Source organism: Amblyomma maculatum, chromosome 1 (genome assembly GCF_055883805.1).
Source record: "Amblyomma maculatum isolate TAMU_Amacu chromosome 1, ASM5588380v1, whole genome shotgun sequence".
NCBI lineage: Eukaryota > Metazoa > Arthropoda > Arachnida > Ixodida > Ixodidae > Amblyomma > Amblyomma maculatum.
The window spans coordinates 470,224,803-470,241,800 of NC_139344.1; the positions used below are offsets into that span (position 1 = coordinate 470,224,803).

The 16,998-nt window shown below is 47.3% G+C and overlaps 1 protein-coding gene across 1 annotated transcript in view; it reads right to left on the reverse strand.

The window, feature by feature from the left end:
• Positions 1–16,998, reverse strand: part of xmas (RRM_XMAS2 and SAC3_GANP domain-containing protein xmas) — a gene marked incomplete in the record, with an annotated part of 165,655 nt that overhangs the window by 75,654 nt on the left and 73,003 nt on the right. The window contains 3 exon segments of the mRNA XM_084605353.1: positions 1–52; positions 302–444; positions 7,892–8,070. Of these exon segments, the coding sequence (XP_084461479.1) occupies positions 1–52; positions 302–444; positions 7,892–8,070 (374 nt within the window).

A 16,998-nucleotide genomic window follows, 5' to 3' on the forward strand; every position in this document is an offset into this window, starting at 1 on the left:
CTCCTGCAGCCGCTGCTCCTCCGCATGAAAATATTCCTCCTGGCATGCCAGCCTGCAGAGACAATAAACATGGAAAACCCGTACAATCTGCTTCTTCCTTCCCTTCCTGCCATTTCCTCTTTTCCCTAGGTTAGGAATCACATTCCCTACAAGGATGAGTCAACGGAAGAGGCTGGGTAGTCACTGGCACTCAGATAAGCGTCCCCTCTGTAGAACTCAAAAAGTCCCCTAACCAGCAGGAACATGGCTTCCTTTGGGTGACAAAGTAGCACTGCCCTTTTCTGGGGGGATTTTCACTCACTCAGAGATGTGCTGCACTTCCTCTTCCATCAGAGCATCCGTTGTGAGCTCAGCCACTTGAGTGAGCACTGTGGTGTGCCCCACAGTTTCCACATGGACCTGCACCGCCTCTTCCACCATGGCATCCACTACCTCCTGTACCGACTGTAGAGAAAAGCGCCCAGCTTCATTACTACAGAGCGGGAGCATGCAAAGGTTTGAAACTTGCAACAGTCTGCAAACAGCATTTACTATTTGAGTTGGATATTTACTCAAATTAATCTGCACTGCACTTTCATAAATTAGAACTGTTCAAGCTTTCTAAACAATCGCAAGTGCTTATTGGTCACCTTAACTAGTGGCGAAACATTGTGACACTTCCTACCGACAATATCTTGCACCTGTCACGAGTCAAATCCCTCCCTTCTCAGAGAACAAACCACAAGCATGTGGCAGTGCTGGGCTTAGGATATCAATTAACCGAGGAACGTGAGGATCATCGCGAAAAAAAGATCATTTTTGGAAACCACCCATTTCGGTATTTGCAACACCTAATCTACGTTGTATTAAAAAAAAGAAAATTGTCAGAACACAGGGCAAGAAAACAGCTTTCGCGCAAAATTACGGCAGTTCGCAAAATATTTCGTCTTTCCCGCCACCGATTCCCGCCATCTTGGTATCGTTCGAAAGCTCAATGCCTTCCCGTTCCGTTGCTGAATTCTTTGGTAGTCGCCATCTTGTAACAATCGCACAAACACAAAAGCGACTGAAATAAAGACCTGCACAGATTGCACTGCTCCAGCGCGCACCTTCTAGTTCATAGCCTTCGCCGCTAGGGAAAGAACACTACGGGCAGCCTGGCGTTACTGTAAAGCTTTTGATAAGAAGTGTCTATAAGTTCAGTCATTTTTCTTCGTCGTTATAGTTTAATTATCTGTCTACAATTTAATGCACGAGCACCTGTTCTGCGCATGCGCAGCGGGTAACTGCAGTGCCGTCGCACAAAGCGGAATTGCGGTATGCCCTCTGGCGACAGAAAAACATTACAAAAATAAACTCTCCACTAAAATACAAAAAGGCAAAATTTTTGAGTATAACTCGGGCACAGATATTTTTTTTTTTTAAATCTGGGGTACAGTTTGTTTAAATTATTTATGATTTCATGATTTATTTATTTACAAATACTGCAAGCCCTTCTCGGGCCCATGCAGGAGTGAATACAAAGGAGACAATACAGGGGAAAAAGTTGGGTACATATATAATACAGTGGAATCCACTTATAACAATATTGAGAAAACGGGAAAATCCAATCGTTATAACTGATTATCGTTATATCTGGACCGCCAAAAAGATAAAGAAAAAAAGCAGAAGAGCACACATGCATTTACCCGTGCATGCAGACTTACCTACTTGCCAGCGATGATTCAATCGGATAGAACAAAGCTAGTCATTAAAGAACACTCAACACTTTATTGCTGTATATATATAAACAGAATAAATAACTTAATCTCGCATAAAGAAGTCGGAAATCCGTGCTTGCTTGAGTGGCAACTGAAGCTTAATTATTTCAGTATACATAGTCTCCAGCTGTTGCGTGTACATGTGCGGCAGTCCTGTAGCATGCATAAAGCCTATCAGCGACTGGATGGACTGTAAAGCAACGTTTCTAGATACTTTTCCAGTTTTCCAACTCCGGCGCGGCGCCTGACGCTTCTTTGTTGCGCTCCACGCGGGGGCGCGCGCGACGTAGTTTGCCCGGACACGGCCAGACTGAACGCAGCGGCGCGCGCTCTTTTCAAAGCACACGTGCGTGCCTTCAGACGGGCCGTGGCCTGGCGAATAGCAGCATAACCTTGTTTTTGGCACCAACGTGCTACTAGGCGCAGCGAACGTAGCGAACAGCACGTTGTGGTGGGTTCCGGGCTTGTCCTGCGGCAGCGTGCACGTCTGGGAACGTTTGCTTTTGTATGCGCGGTTGTCGCGCAGTGTGTGACAGTGAATCATGCCGCGCTATTTCGTGCTGGGTTGTAAAAACGGCTACGGTTCTGTGCAATCTGTTGGAGAGAAGATAATTTTTTTTTCAGGCCGCCCCGCAACGCTGGACGCCTGCAGGTATGGAAGCGCGCAGTACCAAAGCAGGACAAAAAGCTTTTGAGCTCGTGTTCAATTTGCAACCTCCATTTCCACGATGCGGATATTTCGAAAGTGTTCAAGCGCAAAATTTGTGGGAATTTGGTGACAATACCACGTGAAAAATGGGCAATAAAAGACGATGCCATAACTAGCCTGTTCCCAAATTGTCCGAAGTACCTTTCGAAACCTTTCGAACATGACTGAGAAAAATGCAGTCGAAAAGGGCACGAAGCTGTTTGCCTCGCAGATGACAACGGAGTACGTGTCACATTGTCATCGACGCTAGACATTATAAGTTACCTATTCGACAAGGGCGCAATTGACATATTGACCGTCAAGCTTAACCACGACCCGTTGGGGTAACAGAATGGCTTTGTTTCAGTTTGCCTTTAAAGTTACTGATGCGCACGTTTACTCTATAATGATTGTTTTCCTTTTCAGCAGCATTTTGGCCTGGCACTTTCACTTGAGGGAATGAATCCCATCCTACTGTTGTGAATTTATCGAAGATATTTCGCCTGCTGAGCTTGTACACACCTATAAAAACAGCACTGCGTGAAAGTGTTCAAGGGGCACTAAGGGCTGTACTTGTAGGTGTGGAAGAAATATTAAAGACCGCTGAAAAGGCATATCGCTCGAAAAGGCTTTGCAATTGCAAAGTGAAATTGAGGCTAGGCTGTTAGAAATTACTTCGTTTCTATTGCTCCTTCCCGAACAAACGAGTGATGAACACAGCTACTACAGAGGTTCTGTAGAGCACAGTGTTGTATACTGCTTAGCTCGATATGTAGTATATAAAGTCGGCAAGCGCGCAGATTGCCAGTTTTGGCAGCAGGACAACATAAGCTCAGAAGCTCCAGTAGCGGGTACCGATGCATATTTCCCCACATATCGGCGCTTCAAAGAAGAAAGCCTTAGGCAACCCAGCAGGAAGATGCTGCACTTTATAAGAGTTGCAAATGAGGCAATTTTGCTTTCACATGGTGAGGAAGGTCTCTGTGGCGACCTATTTTAGAAGGTCCTGGATGACTGTAGTCTAACATGGCTGGTTTGCGATCAGCACAAGTTCCAACTCTTGTATTTCTTTTATCGTAACGCGCATTCACTTTTATGCGAGTGATGTGAACCGCCGCCTAGAAACCGTGCATGTGTGAAAGCCGCCATCATGAGTAAGAAAGCCCGTCTGTGTAAAGGGGTGTTGACCAAGTGAAATATGTTTGTGTGTTCTTTGTGCCTCACAATAAATGCGTTTACACCACTCAGAGAAGCAGTTTCCTTTGCTTATTGCTTGTTTTCAGCAATTACTGCATGCAAAGAGCGGCAGTCAAAGTTTGTTCCAGGCAGCTTCGCCGCTCATGCTTTCTCGAGTTCATTCCGCTCAGTTATAGCCTCTCCCCAATGTCTGAATAGAGCCCTAATGAGTAGCAAAAATATGCGCAACGCAATGCATGTCACAATGTTAAGGCAAGCTACGCGATTTGCCAGGCAAGCCGCAAGCGCTTCGCGTTGCGCTGCTCGGGGCGTCAGGCTAACCGTGGCCGCCGCGCCATCTGGCGAGAGGAAACGCAAAGGGGCCATGCATCGACGGCCGCCGCGGAGGGAGTTTGAGAACTGGAAAGGATCTAGTAACGTTGCTGTAAAGCACTTTGTGAAGACATTGGAGCTGGCATGGTGGTGTCACTGCCATCGTTGTCCATGGTGCCGTCATCGTCGTCACTATTTTCACCATCGCTCAATGCCGCTTTTTGTCGCAATAGCTGCTCCTCGGCAATGGCCTCATCAGTGAATTCTTCACACGAAGCAGCAGCGCTGTCAGCGTTCAAAACGTTGTCGAAGAGCGCGCTGCCGGCATTGTCGAAAGTTGCAACATGATCCCGAAGTGCAACCACATCTAAAGCAGTTCTTGATTGCGGACTGCTTCACCTCGTACCATGTACCATACACGTACCATACACAAACCACACTGCTTCGATCAAGCTCACCTTCAGGTGAAGAGGCCCAGAAGCATCCTCTGGCGATCCCGAGCGGTCTATTTTTAGGATAAGCCATTCGAGCATGCGACGTCTGTAGAGGGCATTGAAATGAGCAATTACGCCAACGATCTGGCGGCCAAGCAAGTGCTTCCCTCCTCCCCACCTTCTCTCTCTAGCGATTGCGATGATGATGGCGCCATTTTCGCGTCATTCTCTTCAAATAATTTTATTTCTTTTGCAAACATTCATACGAAATTTCCTAGTAAATATTTTCCAGGTGGTCAAAATTCTATCGCTGTATCCAATATATCACCGATAATCGTATCGTTATATGTGGTTTATTTTTACGTAGGGGCAATGGGAAAATTGATAAATCTAAATAATTTTATCGTTATAACCAATATATCGTTATATCTGGTATCGTTATAAGTGGATTCCACTGTACAAAATAAAAATTCATCATAGCGGCATCGTGGTGGTAATGATGCCAATCCAGGGAAAAGAAAATAGAAAATAGCGGGTTCCGTCAAACAACAAGTACAGTTACAAAAAAATACAAATGAAAGTCAGCATCATAGTTTTATCGCGGTGGCATTACTGATGAATAAATGCTAATGACATGTTCTATGAATGATTCAACTGAGTTGCAGTTTACAGCAGCCGAGAGTAGTTTGTTCCAGCTAGATATAGCCGATGAAAAGAAAGAATATTTATGAGCATTAGCTTATGGGTTGATGAAGTGCTTTCTCATGGTTAGTTCTCGAAGAGTGACGAAATGATTCCTGAAGGTATGTTTCTCTTGATATGTTCAAACTACCGTGATAAAGTAAGTACAGAAATTTTAGCCTTGATGTTTTTCTACGCTGTGCCAAGCTGTGAAGATCTGTTTTGTGAACTAGGTTAGATACACTGCAATGTCTGGAAAAGTTTGAGTATGCAAGGCGTACTGCTAAGTTTTGAATATGTTCTAGTTTGCCTATCAAATATTGCTGGTGTGGACTCCAAATAATGTTAGTATATTCTAAGGTTGGTCTCACAAGAGTTTTATATGCATTAAGTTTTACATTAGGAGGATGGTGATGATAATGGCAGACAAACAGGTCAACCGAGCGCCCTCAACGACGAGAAAGGTAACGAAAGTTGACGCACGCGGTCCCATAGGAACTTGTTTTCTGTGCAGGTCTCTATTTCAGTCGGTTTTGCATGAAAGAAGCGCGGGCTTGTCAGAGGTGGTCACACGGGCCCTACGATGAAAACGCGCCTCCGATTGGTTGCATTATAGAAAGGCGTCTCCCCATTGGCTGCTTCTGCGGCAGTAGGCAGGTTGGCAACCGCAGCGGGACGCTGTCATGCTGTTGTCTGCTTCACAAACCACGCCGGCTTTTTTTATTTGGCACGAGAATTCGGATTTCTCGCTGCTTCCACGATACGGATAGATCGTCGCTTGTTTGAAAAGAAATCTTCAAAAAAGCACACCTCCAGAAAATAGGAAGCGCTCCTACGGCGAGAAAAAGATGGCAGCCAGCACTAGAAGCAGAGCACCCAACTGAGCAATGTGCCGTGCTATCTGCACCGTGTGACAGCAACAGTGAAGCAGACAATCGCCTTGTGCCATCAATGCCGGTAACCCAGTCGACGAAAGCCGCACCAGCGGAGGCTCTCGCCCCTCGGCATACGGCCACGCAAATCAGTAGCCAAGTCGCGTCGGTGCAGGCGACGCAGGTCGAAGGTCACCATCGCCGGCATAGACGCGTCGTGCTACATGGACACGCAGCTTGCGAATCAGCCCCAGCTATCGACGAGCCACAGTATGCTTACTGAAAATTCACCAGACGAATCGTCGGCTGACTGTCGCACCATTCAGGCAACTATTCAGGCATGCCACGAGCTGTGTTTTGTATCGGCGATGACGGCAGCGGTGTTCGCGACTCCCTTCTCGGTGTCCGCAACTGAATGGAAGCTGAGTTTGATGGACCAGCAAGGTGAAGAACAAATTTTGGCTCCTTTTGACAGTGAGTTTATTCTTGTGCAGGTTTCCGCGGTGAACTCCTAGCTTGCTAAAACTTTGTGCCCAAGCAGTCATGAGGTACAATTCAGGAAGCCAAAGAGCCTACTCAGATTGTGTGCTACCTTGGGTGTGCTCCCTGGTGCCCTTGCCGTCCACAGGGCTCAAGAAAAGGTTCAAGAACATCCAAAGCGCACTAGACAAAGAGACAGAGGTGCAAGGAAATGCTATGCAAAATATTACAACCCCCGGTGCTTTCTAACAAATCTGCACTGCTTGCAAAAGTTTCCGGGCCGTTTTCTCAATTGAGCTTTTTTTTGTCAATCAACTCGCTCATGAAAAGCACAGCACAACAATGCATGAACCAATTTTGATCCAGTTTGTTTTGCTGCGATCCATAAACTGTGCTGCACTTAAAGACAGTCTTGAAATGTTTCTTTATCTTTCCACTTCTTTATTATTTCACAATAAGTGCATGGCTCTATGCAGTGATGCACAGTCATGTGCATATCATGCTTAGTAAAAAATTAGCGCTTGAAAAAAACAAAAAAAGAATCTAAGACTGTCTTGCTGTAGATTAGACATTTGGGCAAGCATGAAAAGTATTCCTGGCTCCCTACCAAGCAGCGAACATATAAATTACTCTAAAGCAAGAACTAATGAAGACACCATTATGAAACTTTATATTTGTCTTTCTATTGCAATCTGCAGCGTGTGTGCTAATTTCAGACCATTCTGTGGAGAAACAAAAAGTTATTGCTGATCCCCTCCTCCTCCCTTAAGGGTGTGAGAATAGTGAAAATTTTGAATACGAATTGAATAAGAATATGGGGAAAAAAATCCCTTCAAATATCAGAGTTAAACCTGGTTATAACGAAACTGTAAACGAAATTTTGCAAGGCTCCAAATGACAATGAAGAATGGAAACCAGATTAAAAATTTAATGTAAGGAAAACCCCTTTTAAAGTTCTTACGGTAAAACCCCATTACAGAAGTGGCAGAGTGCTTCGTGATCATGCTGAGGGCAAGGCACAATTGCAGCAGCAGCCTCCACCTCCGCCGTGGCTTGCAAGACGCATCTACAATGGAGCGGAGAAAGAGGGGCGGTGGCAGAGTCAGAGTCTGGGAAGGGCATGCGCGTTTGCACCGCCACTGGCCAAGGAGGCGTCCGCATTTTCACGCACCTCAGTCGTTCCCAATACTGACCCGAGCTCGTGAGCCACTGCATGATAGCGATGGATGTACACTGCTTGTCCAGTGTCTTCCAAATTCAAATTATTGAGATCTGAACTAACAAACTTTCATGCTTAAAAAGCTAACACTCTAGAAGTGGCCACACTATCCCAGTGCATCCGTCAACCTCATCATTCCCCATAATCACTGGCGTCCTCCCTTGAGCAGCATTGGTCTCCTCCAAGTACCCACTCTCACCTCAGCTCATCAGTTGAGTGCACTGGGTGACACTCCATGAATACAGAGGGGTAAAAAAGTGATCCCGCACCTCTTCGGGGTACAACACAGCCATGGTGGTAGGCGCACTGGGCTCTGGAGTGGGCAACAGGGCATGTTCCACCCCTGGATGCTTTCGATCAGCCTGCCCATCATCCCCCGCTGGAGGCGCCTCACTGGTGGCCTCTGTGGGAGACGCTGTCGCAGGTTCCTGCTCGACATCGCCCCAACCTGCACAGGCAGAGGCACGGTGTCAACAGCCCCAGCAAAGACTGCCCCAGGCCTCAGACATTGCACTATGTCAGGTTTTATGGTACACAAGAAGCTAGTGCTAATACATGACAAGCATAGCATCAGATAAAGGACTAAACGTCATTAAGAAATTAGAACAAATCTACAGTTGTGTTCCTCCCCAGAGCAACACATAGGGCGAAAAAGAATATGTTCACTGTAAATGCATTTTACTGCGTTATCAATAGGGGAGTGTAAATTGTCGTGCTTTGGCTTGAAGGGAACAACAAATTCTCCCCAATAATTTCAAAGCAAATACAATTGAATCTTGATATACTGAACATGAAGAGGGTCACAAAACAGTTCGACAAAGTGACAATCTGATAGATAAAACGTGCCAACAGATGCACTCCTCTGTAACTCAGATATGTGATTATAATGTACCCATGCTAGGGACATGTTATCTGCCACAATGTGCTGCCCACCAGCATAATGGCAGGAAACTGCTCAACGCGAATGTAGCGACCATGTGAAACGGGCGTTTCAGAAACATTCTTCACTTGAGATGAAACATTAAGATTAAACTGAATATTGATTACTTGACTATAATATAGAATGTTTGCAGAGGCTAAATTAGCATTAGGGGGATTATCCCACAAAACAATCTCCATATTAAGCTCCTGGTCTTCAGAAGACCTCCCCTCCATCCACTAGCACGCACCATGTGAAGCCAGAACTTGGGTCTCAACCAATCACATGGAGGAGCTCCCACGCAACAGCAGAACGGCGAAATCAAATCCAAAGGCAATCAAAGTAAAAGTGGAATGTTACAAATGAGATAGCAAGAGCAGACTTAATGCATTACAGCGTTTTATTTCACAGTTCCTCAAGTTTTGCATGTTTACATAAAATTCGGTTCGATGTCACTGCATCTCCGATTCACAAAAGGCACATCAAATAAGCCACTGTCAAGTGAAAATTCAACCATTTGCTTACCAGACACTGAGGCCCCATTTTGATGGGTTAAAAAAGAAAAACTGTGGGCTGAGCTTTCAATGTGTGTTGAAAAATTCTGTGTGGCTGAAATTATTCCAGAACCCTCTTTCCTGGCATGCTTCAAGATTCAATGTGTACAGGGGCTGACTACCATTAAAAGTCGCGTAAAATATGAGACCCCCCCCTTCCGATCTTATCAGGTCAACTTTCTGCCTCATATTATATGCGGATCTGAATGAATTTCAGCCTACATTTGCAGTTTCGGCCTCATTGTTAATAAGTACTATCAGCAACAGGCTTCCAGCCAGAGGAGGCACTATCTAGCGGTGGCGTCGGCAGACTGTTTCGATGGTTTCGGTTTCACCAAGCTGACCCCGCAATCCTCGCACGATGTAAGCATAGTGAAACTTAGGGTCACTCGGCACACTGCATGGGCCTCTCACGAGCCTTTCCAGCTATGCTGGCCACGCCGTACAGCTGATCGTGGACGCCTGACCAGTATTCCCAATGAGAGCCTCGGTCACACCTTCGAGAAATGCAGAATACTGAACACATTTAGAAGTATGAGAAAGGTGTTCTTAGCAAGAGACTCTCGGCGAATGATACACCAGACAACAATGATCACGAAAACCCTGAATCTGAGAACACTTCTCGGGTGCATATGCCGCACGCCTGCGTGCAGTGCTAGATGCGACGAGGCTTGAGTGCAGCGGCGCATACTAGCCGGCAGATTGTGCTTTGCCATCCCATATCCGAGCTGAAAGCGGCCCACTGGTTTTAGAACAAACTGAGGGCCATATGGCTTGCGTGATTGCCGGGGTAAATGTGAGGGGAGCGAACCAGCACTGTCATATGAAGGTTCGTGGCACTATTCAGCGCCTGGTGCATGGTAGAGTTGGAGGCAAACGTGCGGGGCCCGTACATCTCGCTGGGCAACTGGGAAATGTAGTGTAAATCAATAGAGTAAAACCTCGTTAATTCGAATCATTGAAACTGCGAGAGATCTTCGGATAAAGCGAGTTTGTGAATTACCCAAACAAACCAAGAAATACGACTCAGGCATAAAAATGTGTCGCAGGAACGCGCTACCTTTATTTGGCATATTTTTGATTACCGTAAAAACCCGCGTATAGTACGAACCCGCGTATAGTACGAGGTGCAATATGAGGTAGCGAAAATGGAAAAAAAAAGTTTTCACCCGCAAATAATACGAGGGAAGAAGGCCTTTATTTTCACAGCATCTCGTTTTCACTCGTCGTCCGTTTCAGTGTCAGAAGACAGTGAAACGTCTGACAGTTTGTCGGACAGCTCTTCCCACAAGAACTCGTCCTCTGTGCCGTCCAGTGCATTAGAAATTGCACACTTTTTAAATGCCCGAACGATGAGCTCCTCAGGGATGGTAGCCCATGCGTCCGCGATCCACTTGCAGAGGACTGCTGGAGAAGCCCTCTTCAGTCGCCCCGATGGAGTCACTTCGGGGTCTCCCGACCTCATCCACTCAGCGTAGCAGCGTTTCACGGCGTCTTTAAAAGGCTTGTTTATGCATACGTCGAGCGGTTGCAATTGCGATGTCATCCCTCCTGGGATGACGACGAGCTCGGTGCGAGATTCGCGTAGCAGTCTCTTGACAGAGTCTGCTAGGTGGCAGCGGAAGGCGTCCAACACAAGATTGACGGTAAACCGAGCAGTGCTCCAGGCCGCCGACACCATACGGACTTTATCCAATCCAGGACTAAAGTCTCGTCCATCCAACCTTTGTCCTGGCATCGGATGACAACATTCTTGGGAATCTGCTCACCTTTTGGCAAAGTTTTCCGCTTGAACACTACGTATGGTGGTAGCTTGCGGCCATCCGCAGTGCACGCCAACATTACGGTCACCCGTGTTTTTTCGTTTCCGCTCGTACGAACACAAACTTGCCTGCTGCCTTTTTCATGCACTGTGAGTGCAGAGGGCATGTCTAGGTACACCGGAGTCTGATCGGCGTTGCCGATCTGGCCCAGCGGAAAGTTCACATTTTTTCGCAGCGATATAACGTGCCGCTGAAACGCCACAAGCTGCTCCTCATAGCTTGCGGGTAGCTTCTGGGATATTGACGTCCTTCGACGCAACGAAAACCCAGCGCGGTGCATATACCGAGACACCCAGTGCCTACTGGCTTTGAAATCGCTCCGTGGGATGTTTTTTTCCGCTGCGATCTCTCTTGCCTTTGCTTGGAGCAACTCGATGTTCACAGGCAGATGTCGTCCACGCTGTTCCTGTACGAAGGAGGTCAGGCCTTGCTCAATCTCCGGATATGCTCCGTTTTTTGGCCCCCGGAAACTTCGTCTTAGGCCAGAGCACGCAAAGAGGGCCTCTTTCAGTTTTCTCCATCCACGAATGCTGCCCTCGGTGACGCCGAACTGTCGCCCTGCCGCAGAATTTCCGATGGTCTCAGCTGCTACTATCACTTTTCTTTTGAAAGCAGCTGAATATTGCTTCCGTGGACCCGACATTGTCACTGACATGCGCGCTTCACCTAGTAGCCTAGTCGATGTCCAAAACGGCGACAATGGCGACGCAACGAGTGTTCTAGAACACTGTAAACAGAGAAAGAAAGGTAGCTGACGCCACCACTAGACGGCGCATCCTTCGTTGCGAACCTTGATGATGATATTTCCGGGCTGTAACGAAACAAGAACTACGAACTTCGGGCTGAAAATTTTGGGATCCGAATATAGTACGAGGCGGAAATTTTACATCCTAAAATTTTGAAAAAAACCTCGTACTATACGCGGGTTTTTACGGTACTTGAAGTAATCAGAGATGCTGGTTTGCCGCGTTTGGTAGTTTGCGGCTCCGAAGGTCATGTTCTCGAGTTGGTCAACTAGGTGAACCATTTCAGAACTTCCATTGTGGCACCCAACAAAACTGCGGATAACGTTCAGCGATCCGATAACTTCACTGCGAGCAGTTTCTCGAGGGGGGCTCATCTGTGTCATCATCACTACTGCTGCTGTCATCGCGCATGTTTGCAACACCTGCAACCTCACTCTCCAAGTCCGAGTAGCCTGTCTGTTCACCGCTCTCAAAGTTCAGATACTCGGCAAGGGCAACTGCGTTGGACTCACCATCCTCTGCTCCTTCTTCGTCAAGCATACACAGGTAGTCTGCATTGGCATCAACAGTGCTTCCATTGGAAAAACCAGCATGTTCAAAACACCGCCTGATCAGTATGGGCTCCACTGGTTAACAAGCGCACATCATGAGGCATATGGCTCCGAGGAGGTCGACGGAGTACTCCTTGCCATTGTTGTAGCAAAGGAGCATGCGTTTGAGCAGGTGGTGCCGATAAATCTTCCTTGTGTGATGAAAGATGCCTTGGTCCATCAGCTGTGAGATCGAAGTGGTGTTCGGAGGTAGAAACACCATCCCGATGGCCTAGAAGTGTGGGATATCACCATGTGCTGGGCAGTTGTTGACGACAAATAGGTCGTTCCTGCCTGTGGCCGCAAACTTGCGGTCATGTTGCCACATGTACTCCTGAAATATTGCACCTGTCACCCAGGCTTTCTGCTGTGCCTGTAGGCGAGTTCATCCTTTGGTGGCAGCCATGCATTTTTGAAGCAGAGAGGCTTTCCTGCCTTCCTGACAACCAGTAGCGGCGGCTTGTGTGTACTGCACATGTTTGCGCTCAAAGTAACGGTGTTCTATGCCTGTTTTCTAACCTTGACTGCGGTGTCCTTCACTGCGAATGTGTTGGCAGCATCTTATAGAAAAGTGCAGCCTCGTCAAGATTGCAATACAGTTGAACCCGGATATATCGAACTTGAAGGGGATCGCGAAATAGTTCGATATATCGATAATTCGATATACAGAAATCTGCATGTGACTGCACTTACGATGCGAAAAAACTACACCGTATTTGTCGCGTAATCAACCCACTCACATAATGAACCCACCCTCCACTTTTGCACCAAGATTTTGAAAAAAAAAAAAATATGCGTTAAGGCCAGCTCGCTCACATGCAAGCGATTGAGCGATCTCAGCGACGAGCGGCAGCGACAGAGCGAAAAATTTCAAGCTTGTTGGAACCCTCTCGCTGCTCGAGCCACCGCGGCAGCTCAAAACAAGATTTCTGAGTCGCCGCGGCAGAAATCGCGAGCATTTTCGCTTGCATGTCGATGGCGCGCGTCACTCCGTTTCCGTCGCCTCATTCACAGCTCATTTCTTGGCAGCGTGCCAAGTGATAACGTCAGGGCGCGTTTATCTTTTTATAGCTCCTGCGGTGGCAGAGAGCGAACTTGGCAGAGTGCCCGTGATGGCTTGCTCGCACAAGCCTGGTTCAATTTATCACGCCGTGCTTGGGGCGGGCGTCATGACCGTAGCAGCTGACCGCGTGCTTTCGTTGATTCATACATTCAAGAATAAACGACTCCCGCCAAAAAAACAAAAACAAAAACAAAAAAAACCGCCGCTTTTTAACGTCCGAACAGCACAACAATAAGAAAGGATGACTTGCAAAAATAAATAAATAAATAAATAAATAAATAAATAAATAAATAAATAAAGACAGAGAGCTGCCGCTTTTTAACGTCCTGAGGCACCATAGCTATGCCATAGCCACATCAGCCGCCGCGCGCAGAGGGTTCGCAACACATGCTGGAGAAAGCGTCCGATGTCTGTCTGAAAACGGGCTCAGCTGGCTTAGCGTATGAGTAGCCAGCACGTGCTGAAAGAGAGAGAGAGCTCGGCAAAAGAATGGGCACACCTACGCACATGGCTTGCAAACGTCATGTGTTGGCGCGCGAGAAACGATAACTGCAGATGCGCGCGCCTTTGGGGAATGGGCACGGCGCTGCCCAGACCAGCCGCCGCTAAACTGTCCCCTCTCATTCCTTCCACACGTGGCTTGAAAACGTCACCAGGCAAACGGCCAAGGGTGATGCGATCGTGTTTGGGGAAGGCACACTTTCCAGTGCGTGGCGCGGAATTCGATATATTGAACGACCGGTGAAATTAAGTTCGATATATGATGCGGCTTTCCTATACTTTTACATGGGATTTTCAATGGGATATTCGGCGAGTTCGATATAACCGAAATTCGATATATCCGGGTTCAATATAACCGGGTTCGACTGTAGTATTCGATAAGCAGCACCAAAGTATGCATCTTCAAATTCACGACGACGTTCTTGTTAGCGCTGCCGCTCTCTTACAGACGGTCAGAAATGTCAAATTATTAAATTCTTTAAAACGGCTAAAGCATCTGTTACTACATTTGAATTCTTCGAGCCAAAGTTGCAGAGCCAGGTCGTTGGCCTTCTTCCGCAGTATCGTTCCATTGACGGGAAGGTGGGTGGCGCTTGCTTTCTTCAACTAACGAAGCAAAGCAGGGCCTGTATTCCGAGCTTGCGTCATTATCGAAAGTGTCGCTATCTCCCCGACCTCGAGTCGTCTGATTGGCCGAAACGCCAGAACATGATGTTGCCACCTCTTCCGGTTCAGTAGTGGCACCACTCGGTTTCGATGTTTCGACCAGTTAGATGACTTAGGTCACGTGAGAGAGCGATACTTTGATAACGACGCATGCTCGGAATATGGGCCCATATTTCACATCTTGATATGCGGGAGCCCGCACTTGTGACAGCTTCGAAGAATGTGCCTTGCTGTAAGCCTCTAGCATCTTCCGACTTGTTCAGTATTGTGGACAAATCAATCTTGGAACAAGCGCTCTTGCCTGCTTCTTGGATCAAGCAGAAATTCTGCTGCAGCGTTATCAGCATTTTGTTCACCAGTACCGTCAGTCGGTCACAAAGCTAACACTTATGCACAGCCCAAAAAAAAACAATGGCATAATAGCTGACCCCTAACCGCCGCGCACAGCACAAAGAAATGGCGCAGGCATTGCCTGCATAGCGCTTAACTGCAACATCGGAGGCACGAAGGAAGAGCAGTCGCGGCACAGAACACATGCTGCCGCTGACGCAGTGCAAAGAGACGATGGAGCATGCCGTGGGATTGAGTGGGGGCGAGATCACGTGACAAAAACAGTATGCCCACCGTGTTACAGTGAACCACGTGTTCTCCTCTGCAGGCGCATGTTTCAGCAATCTGCGGGGCGCACTGTGGACAGATTTTTGTGCTGAGAGTGCTTCGGCTGAGGCGTATCGCCTATAAATCATCGCCATTGCCATGTGGCTTTGCTACGCGGCTCTGTAGCGTCATCGTTTGCAGCGAAATATGGCTGCACCGGGTTTGCAGAGACATATGGATCGGGCATTGCCACATAGCACCCCAAATTTTCGAATTAGGTGGGCTGGCACAGGCCGACAATTTGAATTATTCGGTCAAATTTAGACTGGAAAATACGGAACCACAGAAAACGTTAGAATAATCCAGGACTTCGAATTAATCGAGTTCAAATTACAGTCAACGACCGATTTTTCAGACCCTCTGGGGAATGCAAAAACGTCCTAAAATTCAGGCAGTCCAAAAAAATGAATGCACGAAAAAGATGTACCATTTTACAAATATTTCTTGGATCAAAACAGTCAAGGATGAGGCTTCCGAAACACCAAAGCATGAAAAAAAGCCGTTCAAAAACTCTATGCAGCCGACAGCCTGTTTATTGTGCATGTTTCGTTACAGCAGCCGGCGTTACTGCTGCAGTGTCTTAAAGAACTTGTCGATCCTTGTTTGGACGGCGTTCCACTTGCATGCGATCATATTCGCCTCGATCTGAGCAAGAGTCATGTCAGCGCTGTACACCGATGAAAGCGTGAGCAATGCTCGCGTCAACTCTGCGCTCGTAGGCGGCGCAGACGTTGGCTCCTCGTTCTCAACATCGGAGTCTTCCGAATCCTCCACAACCTGATGGACTAGCTCCTCATCGGTCAGTTCTGCACAGAAGTCGAGCTCGTTGTCAGCATCGACAAACTGTTCAAAAGTTATTTCCGTCAGTAAGGAAATCCCAGCAGAGCGGAGGTCGTTGATCGCGTCGTCCATGGGCGGGCACATGTCAATCACGTTGTCACATTCAGGCAAGTCTGCTGCCTCTGTGGTGAGTGCGAAGCCCGCGTGGCGAAAACAGTTGCGAACCGCGTCTTCCTTCACTGCCTTCCATGCGTCCGCAAGCATTCCGACAGCAGACCGAAGGTCAACGTTGTAGCCTTTGCTACTTTCCGTACACAACGCCATGCGGTTTAGTACCAGTGAACGGTACAAACGTTTCAGATTGCGGATGACGCCTTGGTCCATCGGCTGGAGAATTGCAGTTGTGTTGGGCGACATGAACTCCAGCTGTACAGCCTTCAATTCTTCAACAAAGCATTCAACAAAGAGCACTACACGTCTGTTCTGAAGTTCCAACTTCCTGTCCAACCTGCGGACGTAATTCTCAAACAATTGCTGAGTAACCCATGCCTTTTTGTTGGCTTCGTACAACACTGACAGCGATGCCTCTTTAAAGCACCTCGGGTTCTTTGACTTAACAATTTTAAGCAAGGGAAGCTTCTTGCTGCCAGACATGTTGCTGCCGACGAAAACGGTCAGCCGCTCTTTACTGTGTTTGCCACCGTGGCATGTGTCACCAGCAAAAGCAAGCATTCTTTCCGGCAAAATCTTATAAAATAGGCCAGTTTCGTCACAGTTGAAAACATTGTCAGCAGAGAACTGCTGCAACAAAGACTGCAGTTTTCCGCTGCGGTACTGTTCAATAACTGCACTGTCGACGGCACCGCTCTCACCGCGCACCTTCTTGAACTTAAGGTCAATCCGATGTTTAAAGTTTCTTAGCCACCCATCACTAAACTTAAAATCGTCAATGTCCATTTTAAGCGCGAGAATTTCTGCTTTTTCTTTCAAGACGCCGCCAGAGACCGGCAACCACTTTGCAGTCATTGAATTAATCCAAACGATGAGGGCTTCCTCAAGCTTTGGGTGAACACCTTG